General features: G+C 42.9%; 3 protein-coding genes across 3 annotated transcripts; all 3 read left to right on the forward strand.

Moving 5' to 3' along the window:
- Positions 1 to 521: 521 nt before the first annotated feature.
- Positions 522 to 4,208, forward strand: LOC144703840 (aldehyde dehydrogenase family 2 member C4-like). Its single transcript, XM_078576111.1, has 9 exons — positions 522 to 929; positions 1,253 to 1,395; positions 2,070 to 2,453; positions 2,538 to 2,627; positions 2,939 to 3,112; positions 3,190 to 3,322; positions 3,402 to 3,544; positions 3,624 to 3,685; positions 3,768 to 4,208. Exons 1-9 carry the CDS (start codon positions 824 to 826, stop codon positions 4,039 to 4,041), a joined length of 1,509 nt encoding a protein of 502 aa, XP_078432237.1. The 5' UTR covers positions 522 to 823; the 3' UTR covers positions 4,042 to 4,208.
- A 15,961-nt stretch (positions 4,209 to 20,169) lies between these two features.
- LOC144703054 (uncharacterized) lies at positions 20,170 to 20,934 on the forward strand. Its single transcript, XM_078575134.1, has one exon. It carries the CDS (start codon positions 20,182 to 20,184, stop codon positions 20,881 to 20,883), a length of 702 nt encoding a protein of 233 aa, XP_078431260.1. The 5' UTR covers positions 20,170 to 20,181; the 3' UTR covers positions 20,884 to 20,934.
- Positions 20,935 to 22,182: 1,248 nt separating this feature from the next.
- LOC144703438 (uncharacterized) lies at positions 22,183 to 23,535 on the forward strand. Its single transcript, XM_078575604.1, has one exon. It carries the CDS (start codon positions 22,231 to 22,233, stop codon positions 23,533 to 23,535), a length of 1,305 nt encoding a protein of 434 aa, XP_078431730.1. The 5' UTR covers positions 22,183 to 22,230.
- The last annotated feature ends 4,228 nt before the right edge of the window (positions 23,536 to 27,763 follow it).

Consider the following 27,763-nt stretch of genomic DNA (forward strand, 5'->3'; position numbering starts at 1 on the left):
TATCATTTATTTATGAGAGTCAGGCCCTTTGTGGGTTGTCTGTATCGTGGATTAAGATCACTCTTGCTGAACAGAGGGGAAATAGAAACCATAGCTAGATTGGTAGATATATAGAAATATATAATATATATATTTACACATACATATATATTTATTATAGATAGATAGATAGATAGGTAGATAGATAGATAGATAGGTAGATAGATAGATAGGTAGATAGAGAGAGAGAGAGAGAGAGAGAGAGAGAGAGAGAGAGAGAGAGAGAGAGAGAGAGAGAGAGAGAGAGAGAGAGAGAGAGAGAGAGAGAGAGAGAGAGAGAGAGAGAGAGAGAGAGAGAGAGAGAGAGAGAGAGAGAGGCCACAAACAGCAACACCTGATTTCCATTGGGAAAAAATCAGCTTCACACCGAAAGTTGGGTCCCCACGTTGACAGCGACAGAGAGAAGGAAGAAGATAAGGATTCGGCAGTCAACGAGCTGTCCACCGACAAATGTGATTAGGTGGCCTAACCTTTCAGTTCGGAAGGAAGCAGGTGTTGGCTCTGAATTCCGTCCTTACACCGATGATTTCACTCTTCATCTTCTACACATTCTAACGTATTTCAGGCAAAATTCCACGTTTCCCTTGAATAATTGCTGTTCTTGTCTTCTTCCTCGGTCACGGGTACGCTTCTCAGCTTGAGAGAGATATAGAGAGAGGATAGAGATCCATTGGTAGGCGAAACGCAGCAAGATTCCCCGAGCAGTAAGTTTCACTCGGAAGTAGAAGAGAGATCAAAGAGGAAAGACAGAGTGAGATAGAGAGGGAGAAAGAGAGAGAGAGAGATGGCGAGCGACGGACACGATGGGTCGGAGGAGAAGAAGTTCATACTACCCGAGATCAAATTCGATAAGCTCTTCATCAACGGCGAATTCGTCGATGCTCTTTCGGGTAAGCGCTTTCTCCATTCTTGGAGATGGATCTTTCACGGTTTTATTTCTATCCATCGCGGAGTTCAAGTCAAAGACGCGTCTCCTTAGTTTCTCTAATGATTCCTAAACTGAATACCCGCCTTTCACTTCAATGACTCCTCGTCGGCAATTCATCCTCGGAACTGCATGGTTTCTGCTCTGCAAGACTCACGGAACGAGATGGGACTTAAGTCGTCATCCATCCTGACGTCGGAGCAAGAAACGAAACGAAATTCCGTTCTGTCCGTCCAAACCGTAGCCCGTATATTTCATTTACGTCGCTAAGGAGGGCTTCGATTGCAGGGAAGAAGTTCGACACCATCGATCCTCGTACAGGAGACGTGCTGGCGAGAGTGGCTGAAGGAGACAAGGAAGACGTTGATTTGGCCGTGAAGGCAGCTCGGGAGGCCTTCGACCATGGCAGATGGCCCCGTATGCCCGGCACGGTGAGCATCGTAACTGAATAGAAACTGTTAAAAATCTATCATTACAGCACTCACCACTTCAATTCTCTTTCCCTGGAATGAATAGATATCGCGTTGAGTTAGGGTTTCAACGTGGACAATCATATGATTTTTGTAATTTATAAGTTAGGATAAAATCTCACTGAAGTGACTCAATGATGTTTAAATACTGGGATTTTTGACTTTTTAAATAAGTGTTGGGATTTGTTATTTGTAGAGGATAAATATGTCCTGGATACGTTGATGGGGTAATTTAGGATGAACTAAAGAGAGTCAAGATTTTTGACTTTTCAGTTAAGTCCGGAGATTATTAATGTGAGAGGCTACGTATATCCTAGAAACAATGATAGGGTAGCTTAGGATGGACGAAATAGGGCTGTTCCTTGAGTCACATGGAAAGGTTTTTCTTTGTGGAGCTCTCATTGCTCCCAATATTGATTTTCTTACACTTGCTGACTCAAAAGTCTAGCTCTCAAGGTATAAGACTTGCGATGGGCTCAGCTATGTTTTCATAACTGTATATTCTCTGTATTATGTATTCTTAAATATAGCCTTTCCATGGACAGCGTAAGAAGATCCTTAAAGTTTCTACACAAGAAACCAAATAAAAAAAATCTCACCCGCGACACCTGGCCACTTCTATTCTCTCTTCCCAGGCAAGAAGGAAGATCATGCTGAAGTTTGCAGATTTGATCGATCAGCACACAGAGGAGCTGTCATCACTTGAAGCCGCAGATGGTGGAAAGCTCTTCAGTGGACTTAAATTCATGGAGATCCCTTTCTGCGGAGAGATTCTCCGGTACTTTGCCGGTGCGGCAGACAAGATCCATGGTGAGACATTGAAGATGTCAAGGGAACTGCATGGGTACACTTTGAAGGAGCCCATTGGCGTTGTTGGGCACATCATTCCTTGGAACTTCCCTTCCACTTTGTTCTTCTTCAAGGTCGCCCCTGCCTTGGCCGCCGGCTGCACCATGGTTGTGAAGCCAGCCGAGCAAAGCCCCCTCACTGCTCTCTACTATGCCCATCTCGCCAAAGAGGTTAATCCTTTTTCTGGGAAATAACTTGTCCGTAAATAATTTTAATGTTTAATCACTTAAGGATTAGATGTTCTTCGACTGCAGGCTGGAATTCCTGATGGTGTGATCAACGTCATAACTGGGTTTGGGCCTACGGCAGGCGCTGCCCTCTCCTCTCACATGGATGTTGATAAGGTTAGCCAAAGTTGTATGATAAGATTCAAGCGAACCGCTCATAAGAAGGGCTCCATTCAACTACTAACCTAAGGCATGAAATTGACTTCAACACTCCCCTTAGCATGTTTTTTTTGGGATTTGAACCCTTAACATGGGTTCTGATACCATGTTAAAAGCTGTAAAATATACCAATGGCGCTGCTATTTTAACTTGCAGTATGCTTCTAACTTCAATATTATATACATTAAAGCTTATTGTTAAATTTAATGTGCCATTTATATCGAAGATCAAGGTAGTATAATGAAAAGTTGGATTCTTCCGGTTCGCAGATAAGCTTCACAGGATCAACCGAAGTGGGTCGTCTTATAATGGAGGCAGCGGCCAAGAGCAATCTCAAGCCCGTCTCTCTCGAGCTCGGAGGAAAGTCGCCCATCATTATCTTTGATGATGCCGATCCTAACATCGCCGTGCAGCTTGCCAAGCTTGCCGTATTCACAAACAAGGCAAAATCACTGAAACGTTTTCCGACTCTGATTCAACGATCCGCAGAGTGAAGGAATGACGTCCTTTCGTCATGTAGGGAGAGGTCTGCGTCGCGGCATCTCGCGTCTACATTCAAGAAGGGATCTACGAAGAGTTTGTAAAGAAGGCAGTAGAGAGTGCAAAAAGCTTGAAAATTGGAGACCCCTTCGACCCAGAAGTCAACCACGGCCCTCAGGTCTACCTCAGGAAGTATCAAGAAAATACAGTTAAGATTTAGCAAATTTGATACTAATCTGGTTTTATATCTACCTCAGGTTGATAAGAGGCAGTTTGAGAGGGTTCTGTCTTACATCGACCTTGGAAAGAAGGAGGGCGCTACATTGCTCACTGGAGGACGGCAATGGGGGGAGAAGGGCTACTACATCGAGCCCACCGTCTTCACTGACGTTAAGGTGACAATATTCCAACGCACGTCCGCAAACCTAAGGCATGTTAAATACGCAATATTTACTAAGTCATAGATCATATCAGGAGGATATGACCATCGCTCAAGAGGAGATCTTTGGGCCCGTCATGTCTTTAATGAAATTCAAGTAAATCCCCATCCTTGTTGAGACTTATTTTTTCCTTTTTGGGTTATCATCTTGAAAAGTCTTTTCTCATAATCTTCATTAGGACTGTGGAGGAGGTGATAGAGAAGGCGAACAAGACGAAGTACGGGCTGGCGGCGGGCATCGTGACCAAGGATCTCAACATTGCAAACCGCGTTTCAAGATCTGTCCGAGCTGGGATCGTCTGGATAAACTGCTACTTTGCGTATGACTGCGACTGCCCCTATGGTGGCTACAAGATGAGCGGCTTCGGTAAGGACTTGGGCTTGGAATCGCTTGAAGGTTACCTTCAGACGAAGTCGGTCATCACCCCAATCTACAACTCTCCGTGGCTGTAAGGGTTAGGTTCGTCTTGGCTGTGCAGAACACTGATGGGAACTTTTCGAACTGTTAAGAAGTGCAAGTAGAACGATGAAGAGTGAAGCTCTCAACTGAGACAGATGAAAAACCGATAACTCAACCGTCTGGTATACACGGCCTTATAAGGGCACGGATGTTTCTTATCTATAGAGACAAACTAGAAAGATTCAAATGAGGTCTGCCGCTTGTCCAGCGTCATGATGAAAAGTCATGGCAAACTCAGCCGAGGAAGGAGGTTGAGTTTGGAACGCAGAATGCAGAACCTAAGACGAGGAAGAGATTTTGTGAGTAGATTGGCAATTTGATTTCGTGTAGATAAGTGAGCAACCTGTAATAGTCCGTTAGCGACTGCATCACGAATGAAGTGATAATCAATTTCAATATGTTTGGTTCGGGCATGGAAAATGGGATTTTTGCTTAAATAAGCGGCGCCAATGTTATCGCACCAGAACGCGGAGGGAGATAAACAAGAAATATTTAATTCTTTGAGTAAAGAGTTTAACCAAAGGAATTCCGGTTGCATTGGCAAGAGCTTTGTATTCGGCTTCGGTGCTGGAACGAGCGACTGTAGTTTGTTTCTTGGATGCCCAGCTAAGTAAATTTTGACCAAAATAGATTAGATATTCACTGGTGGATTTCCGATCTAGTGGATCGCCCGCCCAATCAGCATCGCTAAAAATATGAATGCTGTAGGGAGACTTATAATAGAATTGTAAAGAAAAATGAAAAGTGCCTTTTAGATAGCATAATAGATGTTTGAGTTGTTTCCAATGAGGTGCATTAGGATTATGCATAGATTGACATGCTCGATTGACTGCAAAGGCAATACCAGGTCTAGTGAGAGTCAGATATTGCAAACTGCCAATAATTTTACGGTATAATGAGCTATTTGGACGTGTTTTGCATGCCGACTTTTGTTCATCAGAATTTTGAATTGGCCATGGAGTAGCAATGGGTTTGCACTATGTCATTTTGGCGAGTTGAAGAATTTTTATAGCATAGGCTTCCTGAGAGAGACTGAGGCCTACCTGATTTCTTTGAAGTTGGATGCCTAGGAAGCTTGTAGCTGACCCCAGATCTCGAACTGCAAAGTGCTTACTTAGGGCTGACACGGTGTTTGAAATGTCAGCTAAGCATGGACTTAAAATGAGTATATCATCAATATAGACAAGTACATATTGCGGAAACTGAGTGTTAGTTTTAAAAAATAAGGAGGGATATGTTCGGGATCCATGAAAATCATTTTGAAAGAAGAATTGACTAAGTTTTTGAAACCAGGCTCGCGGAGCCTATTTTAATTCGTAGAGAGATTTCTTCAGTTTACATACATACTGAGGATTAGAGACTGTAAAACCTGGTGGTTGGCGTATGTAGATAGTTTCACTCAGGTCTCCGTGAAGGAATGCATTAGATATGTCGAGCTGATGAATATGCCACTTGTGACTTGTAGCTAAAGCAAGAAGAGTTCGCAGAGTAGTCATTTTAAGGACAGGGCTAAAAGTTTCATGATAGTCGATACCTGGTGTTTGACTAAAACCTTGAGCTACCAGTCTGGCTTTGCATCGATCAAATGATCCATCAGATTTGAGTTTGGTTTTGAAAACCCACTTGCAACCAACTAATTTTACGTTGGCTGGAGGTGGTACTAAGTCCCATGTATGATTCTCTATGAGTGCAGAATATTCGTCAGTCATGGCCTTACGCCATACTGATTCTTTGAGGGCGCCCTCCACTGTGGTTGGCTCCATCGGGATGGTGTGTGAAGAGAGACAAATCGGAAAAGGATGTTTAGTGGAGGTATGATAGAGTTCGGAGAGATTTTTAAAATTTTTTGGTGGTGTGGAGCTAATTTCGATTGTTTCGGGTTCAAATTGGTTGACACTTTGAGTCCCTTTTGGGGTGATTGGAGAAGACTGTATTGGTGTGTTGCTATTTGATGGGGATTGTGTGAATTCCAAATTACTGGGTGATTTAATTTCACTAGGGGCAAATTGTATCCTTAGCTTAGATAAATAAGTGGTTAACCGATTTTCTAAGGGCGGTGTGACGTTATCTTTGATGAGAAACGGAGATTTGTTCTCATCGAAGACAACATCTCTGGAGATTATTATTTTATTCGTACGAAGAATTAGGCAACGATAGCCAAGGTGACGTGAGGTATATCCTAGAAATACACTCCGTTCCGATCGAATGCTTATCTTGGATATAGCATAATGTCTAAGGTTTGGATAACAAGGGCATCCAAATTTTTTAAGAAAATTGTAATTTGGAGGGTTTTTGTGGAGTACCTCATAAGGAGATTGATGTTCCAGCCGCGCAGTGGGAAGTCGGTTGATCAGAAACGCGGCTGTAGCGACGGCTTCATCCCAAAAGCGCTGTGGGATGCCTGAATGATGCATCAGTGCAAGGGCCGTCTCAATGACGTGGCGATGCTTGCGTTCGGCGGCCCCGTTTTGCTGATGTGCGTGTGGGCAGGAGACTTTGTGCTGGATGCCCTGCTTCTGCAACAAAACGTGGAGAGAGCGATATCCCCCCCCCCCCCCCTCACATTCTGATTGGAAGGCCTTGATTTTTACAATTAAACTTACATTCCACCATATTCTGAAATTGAAGAAAAACATCCAGAAGATCACTTTTCTTTGAAGAGGAAAAAGCCATGTATGTAAACTAAATGCATCAATAAACGTGACATAATAAGAAAAACCTGAGTGGGACAGAATAGGGGCCGAACCCCGGAGATCAGAGTAAATTAATTCGAGAGGATTAGAATATCTGTGATCAGAAGAAACATACGGTAGTTATTTCGCCTTGGACATAGCACAAGGTTCACAGACATACGGAAGCAACGGTAAATCAGATGTAAAGTTAAGCCGTGATAAAGTGTTTTTCAAAATATTAAACGCAGGGTGTCCAAGTTGTCGATGCCATAGGTCAGCAGACGCTTGCCTGACCAAAACTGGTGGAGAGGCTTTGAGTGGGAGATGGTACAGCCCGTTCTGGACGTAACCCGTGAGCAGCGTTGTTCCTGTCTATCGATCCTTGACAAAACAACAGTGAGGATGAAATTCAACGAATACATTATTATCAATGGTAAGTTGACGAACTGATAGGAGATTCTTAGAAATTTTAGGAACATGTAGGATGTTTCGAAGATGAATATTGCAATAATTTGTTTTAAATGAGGAGTTTCCTGATGATTGAATAGACAAACCTGTACCTTCTCCGATGTAGAGATTTTCTGAACCTTGGTATGGCGTAGCTTGATTTGTAACTTGAGGATTGGGAGTAACATGATGCGTTGCTCCACTATCGGGATACCAATGTGTTTGATTTGGTGCAGAGGGCGAAGCTGCTGGTCCCGGAGTGAGATAGTAAGCTTGAACTTGATTTGGATGAGGTCGGATGGGTTGCGTGTGTGCAATACTGCGCTGAGTCCTTGGACCAAAATGATCGTAGCACACATCATCTCGATGTTCGATCTTCCCGCAAATTTGGCACTTTGGGTCTGTGCGATTTTTTTGAGTGGAGCCTCGTCCCCTATTGCTCCGTCCTCTAGAGCCTTGGCCTCTTGTGGCATGTGGATCAGAGTTAAACTGATTTGCTTCTGGAGGCGGAGTCTCCTCGTTCTGTGCTTCAGGGCCCAACATATTTTCCTCCGAACGCAACATAGAAACAATAGTGTCGAAGGATAACATACCAGCATGGGTATTCACACTAGCGCAAAAAGGTTGGTATCTTAACCCTAGACCTTGGAGTCATATGAATTTCAGAGTGCGTTCGTTGACCACTTCACCCGATCCAGCGAGTGCATGGCTAACGTTATGTATCTCTTGAACAAATTCATCAATGGAGCATGTACCTCGTTGTGTGCTATGTAGTTGATTGGTCAGCTCCATAACTCTGGACTCGGTTCTTGAGGAGAGCTCGGTGTTGAGGACTCTCCAGGCTTCTAGAATTGTTGAACAACTTTGTAGGATGGGAAGCACTTCATCGCTCATAGACGACATCATGATGGCCATTACAGCCATATCTCTCTTCCACCACAAATTTTCTGGGTCTGAGAATGGAGCTGCGGATGTAGGTCTCTCATGCGTGAGATGCTTCCCTAATCCTTGTGCTCCAACGGTAGCTTTAACGCAGTTCTGGGCCTGAGAATGGAGCTTCGGATGTAGGTCTCTCATGCGTGAGATGCTTCCCTAATCCTTGTGCTCCAACGGTAGCTTTAATGCATGAGATGCTTCCCTAATCCTTGTGCTCCAACGGTAGCTTTAACGCAGTTCTGGGCCTGAGAATGGAGCTTCGGATGTAGGTCTCTCATGCGTGAGACGCTTACGCATGTTCCTCCAGTCGGAATCAAGCAAAATTGAGGCAACTCCATTCTCAGACCCAGAAAATCCCTGGTGGAAGAGGGATATGGCCATTACAGCCATATCCCTCTTCCACCAGGGATTTTCTGGGTCTGAGAATGGAGTTGCCTCAATTTTGCTTGATTCCGACTGGAGGAACATGTGTAAGCGTCTCGGGCGATCTCGTTCGTCGCCTTTGTCTTTGAATGATTCCTTCATCAGAGGAACCTTCAGACCTGGACAGAGCTCGCTCTGATACCATGTTAAGAAGTGCAAGTAGAACGATGAAGAGTGAAGATCTCAACTGAGATAGATGAAAAACCAATAACTCAACCGTCTGGTATACAAGGCCTTATAAAGGCACAGATGTTTCTTATCTATAGAGACAAATTAGAAAGATTCAAATGAGGTCCGCCGCTTGTCCAGCGTCATGATGAAAAGTCCTGTCATGTCACTTAATAGTGTCGTGTGACGGCAAGTGGCGGTGTTGCCTCTGTTGGCGGCAGGTGTTGGTGATGATGGGAAGGTGCCGACGTCCTTCTTTTTGATACGAACCAATTAGCCAAAGGTCGTCCAATGGTCTGATCTGCAGGCATTGTAGACTTGCCGATATCCCATCCTAGAATAATCTCATCGAGAATAATCGAAACTTCACCATTTCATATATCCATGATCATTTTCTGGGTTTTATGTAACTTCATCAACCAATCGTGGTCTTTCATCTAACCCAGCAAATTCACCATGCACCGGTAGTGACATTTGACTGTAGACCAATTGTGGATGCAATGACAGCGAAATAACAACCATTAATTCCTTGGATAGACTTTGAAGGTAGTGAAACTGCTCAGGGACCTTGAAGACCAGATAGTCAGCTCGAGAACAGGATATTGGGATGTGTTTTTTCCTTCAAAGCGAACGATCTATAATGGCCCCTTAACACATTAGCCTAATGTGCACCTGTCCACTATGGAAAATATGATAATACCCTTACACGGGGCTAGTCAACATTATCCACATCAAACAATCTTACACTTGACCTGATTGACATGCCACTGAAGTAGATGTTATCATCAGAAATCAAGGATTAGTAATGCATAGATCATAGGATCATAATATCTCTTGTCAGTCTTAGTCATAGAGAAAATACACTTCAAAGAGTAAGTCCCAACTATGCACTAAATACTTAGGTAAAACATCAGATATCATTATGGAAGATATTGGATGGACTCTCATAGCTATATAGTGATTCTAGTTTCATTCCAACAGATTTTTAAAAACAAATGATGATTCATTTATACTCATCGATCTCTAATTCCTCTCCTTTTCGACCAAGAACTTCACATCCATGTGCCTACAACTAATTGATCCCATATTGTTATTGCAGAGCCCTACAAATGCTTCATTCTCACAATCCATCTATATGGGCTTATTTATGGGAAGAATGGTTACAGTATGTGACATGAATTTCCACAACCATATGGTTTGTGAAGATGAATCAAAATAAGCCACATACTCAGCTTCTGTTGTAGATGCTGCAGTTGTTTGGTACCAGAGTATGAGACAACTCCCGAAGCAAGTACAAAAATATAACCACATGCAGATCTTCTGGTCCCCATACATCCATCAAAGTTTGATTCAAAGAATCTCATGACTTTGAGATGTCATGTTTGCTTGTACGGGGCTAGACATGGCCGTTCTGTTCTTTTTGTGCGAATTGTTTATTCTGTTCTCTTTTCCAAAAAGAAAAAAACAAATTCAAACAGAACATCGCACAGACCCGTGTGCGATTATTTTGTTTGCTTTCTACGAATTTTGTTCTAGTTTTGTGCGAATGTGCGAATTTGTGCGAATGTGTGAATATTGTTCATTTTTTAAAAAAGAATAGAACAAAGAACAACGGCCTGTGCGGTTATTTTGTGAAAATTTTTTGTTCGTTTAAAACGAACAGAACAGAACAACCATGTCTACTTGTACAAAAGCATCAGATACTTTGTTCCTTACAGATAATGCTGAACCTTCTTCGTAGATTGCCACTACATGAGTCTAGGTCACTTTGATCACTTTGGTCTCTTTGAAGATACCTAGTGAAGAAATCAAGGTCAGGTTATGTACTTATTTGGGCATAGTTGAGAGACCCAACAACTACGACATATTATTTTCATTCATAACAAATCTTTACTTATCAGAATGAGGGCCTTCTAGTTTTCTTAGTTTTTTGCCTCTGAAAATAAAGGACTTTCCTGGAGAATAATTTTCTGTCAAAAAACTCCACAATATGTATTGCAGCTATGAATGTTTACTTTTTTTTTATGGGAAGCAATTTGATTTCTTTTAGCTTCGGGTAGGCCAAGCCGATGGATATCAAGAGATGGGATTATGACCCAAACGGTGGGGACCTGGCGTAACACCTGCTTATTGATAGGACAATCTTAAAGTGCAATGATATAATCTTGACTGTCTAATCTTCTTTAGGAAGATTGATTGGGGAGATTAAAATAATTTTTTTTAAGTATTTATGTTCTTTTTTTTCAGGCTTTTGATTTGACGGCACCTGCTGATGAGGATGGTGGAGCCACACAATTAATGAATCATAATGCTAGCTATAGACATAGATGGATAATGATGAGGACAATGGTTGATGAGGCAGGTAGCGTACCATAGAAGAGGGTGCACAGCTGATATTTAATCTCAGCAATTTTTCCCTCTCATAAAGAGATCCAATGTTGAGGCCCAGAGTCATCAATCACTAACCGCTGTTGTCCTCATCCTTAAGCTGGAGAGGATTAACAGTTTCAACATCTTCCAACATTGAAAAAAAAGGAATGGCTAAAGACCCGTCTTGCTGTTTGTGCAGCGGATCAGGAGGGTCACAGTTTTGAGTAAGATTGGCAAAATCCAAGAGGCACAAAAATAAGCCCCAAGAAGAACCAAATCCATGATAGGATGGAGGAGGGCGAGCAAGCGCATGCGAAAGTCAAGGCGTGACAATAAGTGCCTCTGCCATTTGGTTGTCTGAAGCAATACTTATATTTTTCCTTTCCAACTTCTCCTGGTAGATCTTATCCTTTCAAAATTATATTTTTACATAGATTTAGATGAAATTATGTTCGAGATCATATTTTGAACTGAGTTTCATAGAATAGTGCCATCGAGGCTTTTTAGCGAACACCTACCATTAATATGAAATACTGATATTTTCCCTTATACTTCCAAAATTTTTTATTATAAACATACTAAAAATGGTTCCTTAAATATATAACTACATAAATATTCACCAATTTTTAAACTAATATTCTCTCCTCACCTTCTATTTATATATAATTAAGTATTAATCACTTCTTATTACTCCTCTTGCCATCCTACATCTTCCTCTCTATTTAATTTCTCTTTATATCCTTTTAAATTTTTAACTATTCCTTCCCCTTCTCTCTCTATATTATAATCTGATGGAAATTTATGTGGCCGACAAGCCAATCAAACATTCCACATCTCGTTCCATGTTCATTAATAAAACATATTCATTATAGTGCACGTGTGATGCTTATAATGAAGTCCATGAATACATGATCAGAAATAGCAAATTATGATGAGATCGTAACACGGAAATCACTAGTTTTTAAGCATGTGTTCTAAATATTCCTATTCAAAGGATACGCGAGAAGGACATCAAAGTATCCGGATAAAATAACACTATCTAGCTTCACTCATATGATGAGTATGGTCGGTCACGTAGCCATAAGTGTGGAGACACTAAGGATAGATAGTGGGTGCTCTTTGGTGGAAAGAGTTCACTGAATTGATCCGTATGAATCTGTGAATGGTATCATATCGAACTGTCAATCAGGTCGATTCACGTCGCGGTTGTGTAAGTGGTCCTTAGACCTGAGACGCCAAAGACGTCTTGTGAACGGACAGTTGTACTTTGGCTATAGCCAATAAGTCTCTAATCAAGGGATTCTAAACGGCCTTAGTTCGGGTACATCAAGAAGTTCAAGAATGTATTTATTAGAATGTGGCAAGTTCGAGATGTTAAATTTTATTCATTAGAATATGGCAACTTTTAGATGAGTAAAGATTTTTTCCACATGTAATGAAGATCAGAACTTTAATATTCCTTAAGAGGTGATTAAGGTGGTGAGAACAAATGCTTATAAGATACGAGATAGAGAGAAAAGGTAAATGATTTTAGATAAGAAGATGGTAATTTTTGTATAGAAAATTTGTATGTTAATATTAAATATGGAAAATAGATGTAATTTAGAGAGAACGAGAATAAAATATAAGCAGAATGATGAATGATGATGATAGAGAGATATGGATAGGTAAATATATATCAATGGATTTAAATATGTATGAATTAGGAAAATGAGGGGGTGATTGGAAGATCATGTTTATTATTTCACCGATGAAAAGTAATTTATATCTATTATTTAACTTAGAAAAATATCCTATTTTTAGGTAATAATTTAGTGTGTTTTTATTCATGAAAGATCAATTGAACTGTGTCAATCAGTTGAGTTTCCAGATAATGAGGTGCTAAGCTTGTGTTGTAGATAGTAAAAAGGAGTATTTCAAATCTTTATGTAACTGTTATCACCGTTTTTCTGTGTATATGTATAATCCTTCATCTGCAAAATACTCCCAAATGAGTTAGGATATGGTTAATCCTCAAAACCATAGTCCTATATTCCAGTTAATACTGGCGCATAATGGAGACAATCAGAGAACCTCATATCTAATATCTCCAGTACCATGGCGAGGATAACACATTTTTTTGCCTTGAATTAGAGTCCTCATATACCAAGGGTCGATGATCCCATCTTGACCGTTCAATCACCCCATGTACTTTTTGTTATACCCAATTAATACTAGTTTGGATCACATGATTAAGGACTCTAACACTATAGTCAAAACATAGTCTTCCATCCTCTAGAGGTCGTTTCTTAGCACTTATGGAATTCAAATTATTGGGTTATTTTTATGCAATTTTCATATTTTATGATTTTTAGTAATTCTATATGTGTGTTATCAAGCTTAAAATGATTAAATCTGCTTTTTAGAGAGAAATTCTAATTTTATTGATTTAATGAATTTTAAAGGATTTTTATGACATCATATTCTTAAAGAAATTAAATTTCTGGTTAAGAATAAATTTCTTATGAATTTTTGACACTAGATTCATAGAGATATTAATTTTCTAAGAGAATATATTTTTATGGCTTGAGATTTATATTATAACCAGTTATAAAAAAAATTTTGTCTTCAAATTATGTCCTGCCATGTGTCACCATTTGATTTGATCAATGTTGAACAATCAAAAGCTTGGGCAATGATTAGGTGCAATTATGGAATCATGAATTGTGATGCTTTAATGAATAATCATTAACTGATTAATTTTTTTTAATTTTAAGGGGTGAAGTGGACTAATAAAAACAAAGATGAGATTTAAATTTGAATATATCCAATTCAAATATCAAGAAAAAGGTATCATAAGAAATTAAGATGGGTGAGTAAAAAATTGTGGCAATATCGTGGCACACACATGTACCATGAAATTTGACGTTAATGTGGCACGCGGAAACATGTCACCACAATATGCAATCACTAAAAAGTATTCTCCCTTTTCTTACGTGAATGTCATGCTTCATTGCGTCATTAGTAGAGAGAACGCATAAATAAAGGTGATATTATCTTTTTTCTCCACAAAGGGAAATGCAGCATTCTTGGAGTGGCCGATGGTGGAAGAGGATAAAGAGCCACTGATTAAATGAATGTGGATAGGATATTTTAACCATCAATGGAAAAGAATAAGTGACTTAGTAAATGATGATGAATGATAAAAAATCAATGGCCAAGATTTCTCCCACTTCAAAACTTGATATATGATGATCCATAAGGCCAATTGAGCTCAAAGTTTTACTGGGCTTCGTCTTTATCCCCTCTTTCCATCAGTGCCCTATGATCTATAAATGGAGGTCTTGATGATTTTCAAATTCATCCTTAAACTTGCTTCTTACTCATGTGGCCTAATTGAAAGCTAGTGAGTTTCTAAGATTCATCAAAATTGTTCTTGGTGTCATGTGTGTAGGGTTCGCCCAACCGATATCTGTCCGTCATCCGATATCGAACAACCGATATCCGATATCCGGGAAAAAATGGGACGGTGCCAGATATCGGATATCGGATATCGGATCTCGGACGATATCCGTCTCTGAGGGGTAGACGGATATCGGTATCGGATACCGTAGGTAGAGGGACACGACGGATACCGGATATCGGTTTTTGACACCCGGATATCAGAACAGGTATCTGGATATCGGTACCGGTACCGACTGACAAAAATTAAGCTAGCTATCCCATTCATTGGCTTATTTAAATCTAACGACTTACGTTTTGATATGTTATCAACCTTGATTAATATACACAGTGTAATATTTTTATTTTCTTCCATATGGGATAACATGATTCGCAGTTTACATTAAAATTCGAATCCTGTTATCCCATATGGAAGATATTTAAAATCGTGCCCTGTATATATTACACAAGGTATATATATTAAATGAATTAATATTATATTGATAGATTTTATTTATATTATTATCGGCTTATATATAATATATATTTATGATATTAATACTTCGTCTAATAAATACAGGCCGAAATTTCTTTTATCTTCCATATGGGATAAAGTATTCAGAGTTTGTTAATCTCGGAATCCTGCTGTTGTCCCATATGGAAAAAAAGAGTTCGACTTGTATATATTACAGCGCCAATAAACACATTAAAAGCTCTAAATACCCTCTACCGCAAGTTGATTCGCCTAATCGCTCTTTAATAATGAATGAAATATATTTTTATAAAATATATCGATGTTGGATATCAAAAACCGATATCCACACCCAATATCTGATATCGTCATCCTTCCCCCTGAGACGGAGACAGATCTTGACATCGAGATGGATATCGGTATTGGATATCGACACTGTAGCAACCGATATCCGATACCGATATCCGATATCTGGATATCGAAATGAATGGATATCGGAAATTGCCTTTCTGGTATCCGGTACAGCATCCGTCCTGATACCGTCATCCGGTACTGGTAACGGGACGGGCGAACACTACTTGTGTGTGAGAGAATATGCAAAAGAGAAGAGGGTGATCCTACCTTCAGTCACAAGTTACCGTGATCCTGATGGAATGCAAGGATCTATAGTAAGTATTCTCGCCTTACATTGGTTCTTCTTTACATTTTCATTAGATTAAATCCATTTCATAGTCACATTCCACCATTGATTATGTCTGTATAACCTCCGATCACCCCCTACCATTTTCACGTGACTATGTCAATGTCTCACTCATCATTCTCCTCATATAACTCTCTCTTCGTATCACTCCTATGCATTCTCCTCGTTTTTGACATAGTCTCTCTTCATTTTTGTCACTCTCTCTCCTCTCTCTCCCATGATTTTCTAGAAGTCTAATTATCACTATCTGCTATTTACTATTTAATATCTACTATCTACTATAATAGTCTTAATTATATGATGTATCACCGTCTCGCATTGCATTTTCTTGTCGATTGACTCTGTATTTTATACATATCTCATCTCACATATCACTCTTTAAAGAATAAAAAATCTTTCACTATAGTTCCATTTGAAATTGATCTGTACTCATCGCTAGCTAAATTTACTCAAGAAAGTATAACTTCATATTTTTATTGATTAAGATAAAAAACACCAACGAGGAATTAAAAACCTAAAAAATTGAGTTTATCAAGCACCACCTGATGGCGCACGCCATCAAGGATCACCGACGACGTCGTCCGCGCCGCCAACCACCGTCATTGAAAGCTAGGTGAAGAGATGCTCGATTATCCCATTTTGATTTTCATCATTTTTTCTAGTCGTGTCTCGTGTTTTCTTTGCATTCGTCGTGTTTTCGTCGCACGGCGACAAGCTCATGTCCGTGTTTTGTCGTTTTTGGGAAGGGGTCCTTAGTCATTTTGGACCCCCTCCCATTGTGGCCCCTTGTTTTCCTTCTCCTTTTGTTTTCATTTTAGATTCCCTTTTTATTTTCTAATGAGGGGGCCCTTTTATATAAGGGCCCCCTAATGGACCCAAGTTCCCCTTGTTGGCCCACCTAAGGGGGCCCAATTGACCTCTTCCCCTTTATAAGGGAAGAGGGGGTGCCCTAGTTAGTCAGACCAGGAATTTTAAAGAAGGCTTGTTTGTTTAGTTGGATCCTTGGTCTCCCTTCCTCGCTCAAGAGAAGTGCACAAGGGAAGGAGAAGAGGTAGAGAACAAGAAGAACCAGATCGAGAAGAAATTGAAAGGGAGGGAGAATAATCCAGGGGTTTCACGTGGAATGCTCGAACCCCTCTGGCTCGACGTCGATAAGAAGCCCTTTCCCCACCCCTTTTGACTTCAAATTTTCTGGTCGATAGCGCTCTTGGTAGTTACCAGATCCCCTCCACCGTCCCAGCCGCGTATGCACGTTCTGACGCCGGGAACTCGTGGAACTGGCCAGGACCCAACCGGAGTTGTTTGACGGCAGGCCCCCTTACTTTTGGGCATTCTGGACCGGTTTCTGCACATCGGTGTTGCGTGAATTCCTCAATCGACTACCGCTTGAACCAGGGATTGCGAACGGAATCTTCAATGTAGGACTCACCCAACAACTAGAGTTGTTTGACGGCAGGCCACCATCCCTTCTTGACGTGCCCGGCCGGATTCTGCACGGTGGTGTTGTCGTGAATTCCTTGATTGGCCGCTGCTTGAACCAGGGATTGGGAACAGAATCTTTAGACACCGGACTCACCCAGCCAGGACATGCTGACAACGGTCCCCTACGAGGACCAGCCGGGAACGGTGGGCAACTCTCGACGGTGCCATCCCTTCGGTTGTCCCGTCATGGCAGGATCAGTGACAAGTGCGTTCTATAGGCACGACATGTGACTACGCCGCGCTGCCCCTGCCCTCTCCGTGTTTAAGGTTGCTGCGTGCGCTTAAGTTTGTGACCAGCACTGTGCTCAGACCGCTCGTCTCTAGCGCGACCCGCGACTGCCTTGTTCGACCAGTCTATGACGAGGGATCGCTCTGCTTCCCCTGCCCAATTACCAAGATGGTTTAGCCGATTCGCCGCTGTAAGCTCGACTGAGGCCACTGCCTTGCTCACCTTGACCTCCCCTCCGACCTTTACCAAGAGCTCTGACATCACTGTTTGCTCGTCGAGCCATCGTCCCCTCTTCAGCGCCTCTTCGCCCCACCCGCTTCGACCGCCGCTGACCGTCGACAAAATTCTGCACTGCGGGTCACGCCGACGAGGTACGCTGTCCCCTCCCACCGCTCGTTTATTTACTTCTTGTAGTATACTTTCGTCCTGACCTCACCGGGCGTGGGCTAGGTAGGCGAGAGAGGTATTGAGAGAAACTGCGATACTTGAGTGTCTTACCGGTATGGACGAGACCCTACGTTACGTGTGAGCCCTATAGATAAATTCCGTTCGGCTGCAGATGCCTACCTCGCTCCGACGACTTTTGAGTGGCCACCGACGCTATAGCCCAGTGACCCCATCCAAGCCCAGAGCTCAGCGTCTCACTCGAGTCGGAGCCTGCACGTACAACTGTAGGGCATTCATTTTTGCATCGTAGTCACATCGTCCCGTTAGGCTTCATCAATCAGACGACGATACCATCGACGTTTGATACCACCATCCATTATCGGTACTGAGCCATCATACTCGGTGCCGACCGGACGACGTCATCGATGACGTCCGACATCACCACCTACACGATTGTGAGATGAATCAACCTGGTGGATCAATTCAGTGAAATATTCCCTAAAGAGCACACACCATATGTCCTTAGTATCTCTACACAAATGGCTAAAGGATCAGCCATGCATATCATATAAGTAGGATCATATAGTGATATTCTTTCTGGATATTTTTTTATCCATCTTGAGTATCCTTCGAATTTGAATATTTATGATACATGTTTAAAAGACAATCAATCACTGTATTATGATATCACCATTATTCAATAAGCCATTGCATGTATTAAAGGACTTCATTATAAACATCGCACAAAAAAAAATGAATAAACATTTATTTCAATGAATTTAAACATAAGATAGATAGTGTGATTGGGTAATTTTTTACTTCAATACCAGGTAAAATAATGAGTTGAAACATATTAATAGTCTAAGTGAGTTCACGAATGAAAGAGTTTAGCACACAATAATTAATCTAGATGTTGCTTCAAATAAGTTCTAGTTTCTCTAAACCCTTGCAATTTCAATCAAAAAATGAATATTCAATTGAATAATGACTAGGAGTTATGATAATTAAGTCTCAAAGGAAGTCTCAAGAGACTTACTCACGAATCTGTAGGATTTTTTTTGAGAATTGTAAATGTTTTCATTCATTGCATTTTATTTTTTACAACACAATGGAAAGTTGATGATACTCTGAAAATATTAATGTGTTTTGCCTAAGGGAGACCCTTGAGGTCTTGTACTCTTGGAATATATATCTAATACAATGAAAGTTTTTGAGGACATCTAATATATATTTGGAGCCTGATGGTAAGGATACCATAGTGACTTTGGATCTAGTTCTGGGGGATTTAATGCTCATGAAATCCAGGAAATGAAGGCATTCTTGTGCATATCGACTGCAGAAGGGGATATACTCTAGAAATGCACAAATACTCATGGAGATTTGGGCGATATGTGCTTGATGATACCATTGTAAATGATTAAAATTAGAATACTCCATTAGAATCTGTTTTAACTTCCCATAATCAACTAACTACACCATTTCATTCATGAATCTTGAAATGACGCTAGGCTGAAATGGCATCGGATCTCTTGATTATACACTAACTATTCCTCATAATTAATTAACTCCACGCCTGACACTAAGATGCCATATTTTAAATTACATTAGATGAGCCCAGTTGCTATACTGAGGTGCAACACAATGTGTCATAAAACTAATAATTATCATTCATAATCTTTACACAACATCATTTTATTTTATTCCAAGCAGAAAAAGTTAACTATAACGAACAGTATAGTGGTGTGAGAATTTCAATTAATGAAGGTTGAGTTGCATAACTTAAAATCCAAAATTATGCTGCGAACATCGTAAAGCTCAGTGTAATCGGAAGCCATACTACGGTGCTGATTTCATCTACCTGGATGATGAGATTGAACGGCCAGTGTTTGTTGATATATAATTAAAGACTTACTGAAGCTATATTGCGCCTATACCGATCTATAAAATTGGAATTAACGCCAGCCACCCTACCCTCCCCATCTGACACAGCATCAATATGCTGCGCAAAAATATGATAACTTTTCCTCTATCTATTTATACATATATATATATGTATTTATATCCATTTATCTATGTATCTAGTCATATTTGTGGCAATCCATCCATCTCTCTTTACAATCCATCCGTCAATCTATCTATTCATTAGGGTGCGCAGGCACTGTTCATGACCATTTTGAGTAACGTTTCCTATTGCGGACGTGAGTGATACTTTAGGAATTTAGCGAAAAGCTCCGGTCGTAAGTTTCTTCAGGGCTTAAGTGGGCATTAATAACCCCAAAGGTACCATAAATAGTCCACACGCCCTCATTAATTCTCCCTTTAACTCAGCATTTACCTCCCATCGCCTTTCTGTTTCTTCTCCTCATCTATACAAGCTCCTCTCTCCCCTCTCTAAAGCCAACAAATCGAGAGACAGAAAGAAAAGAGATGGCGAAGGAGACGGGCCTGCAGCGGTACCTGCGCATCTACCTGGCGAAGCTGAAGAAGATAACCCAGGCGGAATCCAGAGAGGAGAGCAGCAGCGCAAACAAGGCAGCGAGCTGGCTCCTTTCCTCCTGCAAGTACCCAAGAACTTCGTCTTTCGCCGGAGAACGAAACTCTTCAGCCGTCGACGACGGCGCCCTTGACTCGTCGGCAACGCTCGCCGACGTTGATCGCTTCCTGCTCAACAACTTCAACTCGCTCTACAGCGCCCGTGAAGAAGACAATGACGACGGGGGTACCTCGCTGACAGAGATCGGCGGTGCCAGCGCGTCCACGTCGTCTTCTTCCTCGGCATCTTTCTCCGCGAAAGCGTCCGATGCGCCGCCGCCTCCTCCGCCGCTCGCCGGCGGCGTCGCTGTCATGACATTTTCCCAAGACCCCTACGCGGACTTTCGCAGATCACTTCAGGAAATGGTGGATGCACACCACGCAGGCTCGGATCCGGTCGACTGGGACTTCATGGAAGAGCTCCTCATCTCCTATCTCGAGCTCAACGACAGGGCCGTTCACAAGCACATCCTCCTCGCATTCACCGACGTTGCCGTCTCCCGCCGCCGCCGTAGAAGAGAACCTGCAGCGGGCTTAACATCGTCGCATTCCTCTCAGTCCACCGACACCACTCTTTCGACACTCCCTCGTAAATAATTTGTTCGCTTCAATTGGGAACAAGGCAGAAAATGGGCGGACTTCTTATTCTGTGTTATTTATTTCGTGCTGCAAAATTTGTCCTCCGGGCGTTTACCTCGGCGGCGCCGCCGTCGCGTTGCTCAGATACAGGAGACAAAGGCCAGCTAGATCCGCAGCCCAGTGCCCCGCTCAGCCGCACGCTTGCACCACGTGTGACTCGATACACGGTGACGTTATCCCGTTTCGGGGTTGCTGTTTCACCCAATGATGGGTGAAAATATTTTAAGTTATTTTAAGTTATCGTGCGATAATTTTTTGGGATAATACTATGAAAGAGCCCCAACTTTCAGTTTTGTAAAGATAGTAGCCCGAACTTTCAACTTTGTAAAAAAAATAGCCCCGACGAATGAGACGTCGCCATTTGGCGTCGAATTTTTTTTCCCCACCTCCGGTCAAAGGGTGACGCGGCGGCCACCGTGGCGCCCAGGTGGACTCCACGGTGGCATCCGCGTCACCGCGTGACCGCGGACAACGCCGTGGAGTCCGTCCGCCCACGCCGCCGCCCGTCTCCTTCTCCCGCCGCCGGCCGAATTCGTCGGCCGCCGCCGCCCGCATCCGGCCGCCGCCGGCGCTCGCTTCCGGCCGCCGCCGACGCCGCCCGCCGGCATTCGCCGTCGACGCCGCCCGTCTGCCGTCGTCGACGCCGCCGTCTGCCGCGCGTTCTCGTTGATCTGAGCAAGACATGAAACGTTTCCTCTTACGAACAAGATCTGAGCAAGACATTCTCGTCTTCTCTTCTCTATTCTTTTGCGAATGCCGGCGGGCGGCGTCGGCGGCGGCCGGAAACGAGCGCCGGCGGCGGCCGGATGCGGGCGGCGGCGGCCGACGAATTCGGCCGGCGGCGGGAGAAGGAGACGGGCGGCGGCGTGGGCGGACGGACTCCACGGCGTCGTCCGCGGTCACGCGGTGACGCGAATGCCACCGTGGAGTCCACCTTGGCGCCACGGTGGCCGCCGCGTCACCCTTTGACCGGAGGTGGGGAAAAAAATTTCGACGCCAAATGGCGACGTCTCATTCGTGGGGGCTATTTTTTTTACAAAGTTGAAAGTTCGTGCTACAATCTTTACAAAACTGAAAGTTGGGGCTCTTTCATAGTATTATCCCTAATTTTTTTCCCGTGCATGGCGGTGCCACGATAACGTGAACGAGTTCCTCGGTTTGCATGACGTGAAAAAAACGTAGGTTTTCTCGAGGAAATGCAAAAGGAATTTATTGAAGACGGCAGAAAGCGGAGTCTTTCAGGGTTGTAGACGCAGCTCGCCGCTGGCTTTACCCGATTCGCCGCCACCGCCGGTTCCGACGCCGATGGCGATCCCGGTGCCAATACCGCCGCCCAAGTTTAAACCTTTATCGCCGAATCCGGCGCCGCCGCCGAGACCGCCGCCTGCGGCAATCCCGGCGGCGCCGCCTGGGCCGACGCCCACGCCAAGTCCTCCGCCGCCGCCGCCCCCGAAGCCTCCCCCCATTCCGCCACCTCCGCCCCCTCCAAATCCACCACCCGCGCCCCCTCCAAAGCCGCTTCCTCCAGTCCCGCCGCCTCCGCCGCCTCCGAAGCCACCACCTCCAATCCCTCCGCCGCCGCCACCGCCCATTCCGCCACCGAAGCCCCCACCTTTCCCGCTGCCGCCAATTCCTCCTCCAAGACCCCCACCAATACCCCCTCCTACTCCGCCACCGCCACCACCACCAAGTCCTTTTCCCACTCCGCCGCCAGCTCCGATACCTCCGCCAGCGCCACCGCCAATGCCGCCGCCAATACCCCCTCCTACGCCGCCACCGCCACCGCCACCAAGTCCTTTTCCCACGCCGCCGCCAGCTCCGATACCTCCGCCAGCGCCACCGCCAATGCCGCCGCCAATACCCCCTCCTACGCCGCCACCGCCACCACCACCAAGTCCTTTTCCCACACCACCACCACCTCCAATGCCACCGCCAGCGCCCCCGCCAATGCCCCCTCCCAGGCCGCCCCCGCCTCCAATTCCTTTTCCTACACCACCACCACCTCCGATGCCTCCGCCAGCGCCCCCGCCAATACCGCCACCAATACCTCCTCCTACGCCGCCAATACCGCCACCGCCGCCCCCAGAGCCGACGCCGCCACCTTTTCCGCCGCCTCCAACACCCACACCTCCACCAATTCCACCTCCAATACCGCCACCAATACCGCCTCCTACGCCAACACCACCACCGCCACCAACTGCTCCTCCCAGGCCGCCAGCGCCGCCGCCTCCACCGCCAATGCCGCCACCAGCACCAAAACCGCCACCTTTCCCAAACCCCCCGCCGATTCCACCGCCCGACCCGCCCCCTCTTCCCCCCTCGCCGACACGTCCTCCTACACAATCCTTAAACCCTTTTCTCTTCCTAAGATTATCCATCATCCCTTCCGCGCCATGCCTCTCACTGATCCTCTCTTCTTCGCTCTCCCAACCCACAGGCCATCTCTCGCCTTCTCCTCTCTCTGCCATTATCTCGCTCCTTACAGAGCTGATCACACAGCCGAAGGCGAGCACCAGCAGAAGCCATCTCGTTCCCATGACGGAGAAAAGCCCTCTGAGACGGGGAGACTTTCAGAGGTGTCATGCAGCGGCTAAATGCGAGTTTATATAGACCAAAAAGGGACCAATGCAGCTACATAGCTTTCATCGCTACGGCGGTGGCTCTTTCCCCTGGCTTCTACCCAAAGCAGGCTCCAGGTGAATGCATTCATGGCGACCTCCGCCTACACCTCTCCTTTTTAGCGTTCACCGCTAGGATTGTGTGCCTACCGCAGCTCCGCACCCCGGAGTACATAGAAGAGAAGAGCACAGCGAGAATGCGCAGCGGAATAGGAAAAAAGTACCGAAGCAGATTCCTTTATTTCTCTTCTCCTTTTTACCGACGATAATGGAATATTAACTGTGATCCTCATATTGCATTATTACGACAAGGGATGACGCACAAGAAAGGGAAAGGTATAATGCAGATCACGAGAGAGGCTGATGGGAAACTTGCCAAATATAAATAAAAGACATCTTTAATCCTAAAGGCATCTACGATGAGCTACTTAATGTCCAGGTCCCTGAGTGTAAGCCCCAAAGTAGGCGGCATTTCTATTTGGCAAGTTTCTTGCAAAGAGGCCTCTTTGCTTATTGTGAGGAAGTGTCTGTGTGCTTGGACTCGGAATAGGGGATCGAGTCCTTAAGCTTGAACAGCACACTCATCATGGGTGGTGATACCCGACCCTGACCTTTAAAGGCAAAGCCTGCTAGGTGCTCGTGCTCATCGGCGCGCAAGCACAACGGATCAGCACAGGCCACACATGCTACATGCGCAGGCTGCCAAGAGCACGCACATGTGGGCGCCAAGCGCTGCATGTGCATGTCAGGCGTCGGGTGGGCGGCAGACGTGCGGGCGTTGCGTGCAGAATGCGTGGGTGTGTGGAGGCGGGCATGGAGCTCATGCCGCGCACATTGTGTGTGCGGGGCACGGAGCAGGAGATATCCCCCCAACAGACTATGGTAGTCGCGCACAAGGAGCGCCGAGTCAGCTGGGGAACGTGCGGTGCCCTAGTAGGTAGTTCTGGGTGCATAGCACCTAGCTTGGTGTTAGTCTGGGTGCTGGTGGCACGTGGAGCATTAAGGCTGGGATGGACTGGCGATGTACCTGAGTGATGACACCCATGGGAGCGCGGCACCCGGCCAAGGGGCATGCATGTAGCGCCGATGCCAGTAGGCGCGCGCACAACTGCGGGCCTCAAAGCATAGGAATGCCACTACTCAGGCGAGTGACAACTCGTCTCATTATTTTGGTATCTTCCCTGGTCTTTTCTCATGTAATGACTGAGACTACAATGTAATATATTCTGATATATAGTGCAATGACCCAATTCATGTATGGGGCTGTGTCCCTACCCTCTCTCCTTATCCTCCAAGGATTATAAAGCTATTGCTTCAGACTTCTGCTGCACAATCAAAGGCTGCTCAGCATTTCTGCTCAAAGTGTTGAGGCCAAAACGTGTTTTATCCGAGCATTTTTCCTAGCTCAAGATTTAACCGCATGACACTAAACCATAGAGGGAGCTTCTTGTCTTTCCTGAACCATTACACTACCATAAAAAATTATCCAAGGAGCAAGGTTGCTTGTTTCCTCTGTTTTGTAAACTTTAGGTAGATTCTTGAAAAAATATCAACCCACTGAAAAACCAAAAAAAATTAGATGATCCAGAAGAGAGATAGTATTAACCTTGTAGGATAAGGAAATCTATTGAAGAAAAAATGCGATGAACAAATTTATTAAGAGATTAAATATTCTGGTATTCAGCCAGTCTGCATCGTGCGAATCAAACTAAGTAACAAATGAAACAAATCTCAGAGCCATGGTAAACGAAGAAAATACAAATCTGGAAAAAGTTAATTATGATGGTGCAATAGAGAGGTACTGAAGACCTTGCTCTATCACCAGTACAATGTCAACATCTGCTATCTGTAGTGATAGGGGTGAGCTTGTTGTATATGGCGACAGAGAAGCTCCTTCAAGAGCTCCCAGGAGGAGGGAGAAATAACCAACAAATAAACCAGGCAGATGGAATACTAAAACTAAGGGCGAAAAAGTGAAGAGATAGAAGATGAAATAAGCCATTGATGGAAAAAATAGAGTGCCTCTTCAGGAAGTAGTCAAACAATTTTTGGCTGCTGTAGTTTTCTAAGGGCAAACAAGGGGGCATAACTCCTCTAAATAAGACAATAAATACGCTCCAAACATGTCTACCTAAAGAGGAAACAAGCTAAACATAAGGGGGGAGTGAGATGCTTGTTTGTTGCACAACCCCCCTTTTCTTGGGCATTAAATAAACAACCCCCACCCTTTTCCCCCATTACTACCAGTGGGGGAATGCATTCACACATACACCATAAAAACCCAAACTAAGGTAATTTGGATACCTCTAGATTCTAGATATTTATCCCATATAAAAAAATAGATATGAGAAGGCGATAAGGTTTGACATGTAGGAATTAGTTTGGCAACTATGCCGATAAGAAGAAATAAAAGCAATAGGCAGTAAGATAGATTGATGACTAGATAGATGGATGAGTAGATTTAAAATAAATTTAGAATAAAGACATATATGTTTATTTCAGTTTTTTCTATTAATTCTTTTCCATTCTTTTTTTCAAAATTTTATCTTATAGAATGTTTTTTTACACATTTAAATACCAATATGATGGAAGAAAAGAAATCTAAAACATCTCTATAGAGTCAAAATAAATTCCTCTTGATCGACCACATATAGAACTTGGTTTTCAGATTCAGAATATTTTGAGATATTTTGAGAGATCATTGGAAGAGTAATGATAGAAGAACTCAATCACACAACACACACATAAATAGATTTATAATATTTATTACTTCACCACCATAGATATTACCTTTTTTTGCAAAAAAATTATCATATATCATTTTATCGAGCAGAAAATCATTAATTCTATTTTTAGAGTGATATCCTGTTTTTAGATATTTAGTATTTTTTGAAAATATTTATCATGAAATTATTAATAAATTATCTTTATCAATTAGGATATATTTTTCATTTTTTTACATACTTTATATATTTTCAAGGGTTTTTATGAATATTTAATCTCACTTCATTAAATGTGACAGTCTGGTTGAGTCAAATTTCAGGAAAACCATCCTCTGCGGCCAATAATTGTCCCCGCTAATCATTATGAAAAGGTGTCTTTTGAGCATTGTGATTTAGGATTTCATAACTTAATCTCTTTTTGGAGTGCATATATATCTGCATACAGGAAAAAATAAGGAATTTGAGGAATTGAATCTGATGCATTTGACACTTGGGTGCACTAATTATTTTTTCTTGCATCTAAGTCATCATAATATTCTCCACATTCCTCCATTTTAGATACATCCAGTTTATACTTTCTTAATCCCATCAATTATACCATCATTAATACACTCACCATTCGATAATACACAAATCCGTCACCATTCCGTAATACACAAACCCATACACTCATCAGAGATTACAGTCTCTTCATCATTTCTAAAATCTATTCTTCATCTCTCTTTCATAGTATCTCTCTATGATCATGACCTTCCATTCTTTCACATTTCATATAATTATTCATTATCTCTATAAATATTAATCATCACCTTCTCATCTCTCATTTTCCTAGTTATCTGTATCTCTTATCTTATAAAGTATTCCTCATCACCCCCTAGACATAATATAAATCCCAATTTGTATTCACCAAGAAGATGATCCTCACTCATCCTATTAAGACATATTATTGATTCACGATTACTATAAATTATCAAATTTAATTATAATCATCCATAACTAATCAACCCTATCATTGAGTTTATCTAGTTTAGCTATTCCATGCTCTTTTATTATATGAACAATCCGAAGTTCTTTGAAGATCTTATAAAATATTAGTTTATTGTCTAATAATTCTACTTTCTCTTCTGACAAATGATTTTTATTCTCTATTATTGCGCTCATTACTTATTATTCGTTTTGAACCTAGATTACTATATGTTATAATCTAATTAAAATTGTGAACCTAAACACAATTTTTTATTTTTATTTTGAAAAGTTATTTCTATAATGTCTAATAATATTCCTGTTAAGAATTAACTGTTGGGTTCTCTTGCCTTGACTTGGATTAAACTAAAGATATTCCTGTAGCATAAGACTTCGAAAGGACTTGTAACGAGATTCAAAACCTATAGATCAAATCACATGCTCATAGATTAGATCAATTATTTCTCAGTTACTCGGGTGAGACACGTTGAGTTTCTTAAGTGTGAAACCAATAGTCATATCTATGAAATCTCT

Source organism: Wolffia australiana, chromosome 5 (genome assembly GCF_029677425.1).
Source record: "Wolffia australiana isolate 7733 chromosome 5, ASM2967742v1".
Taxonomy (NCBI): domain Eukaryota; kingdom Viridiplantae; phylum Streptophyta; class Magnoliopsida; order Alismatales; family Araceae; genus Wolffia; species Wolffia australiana.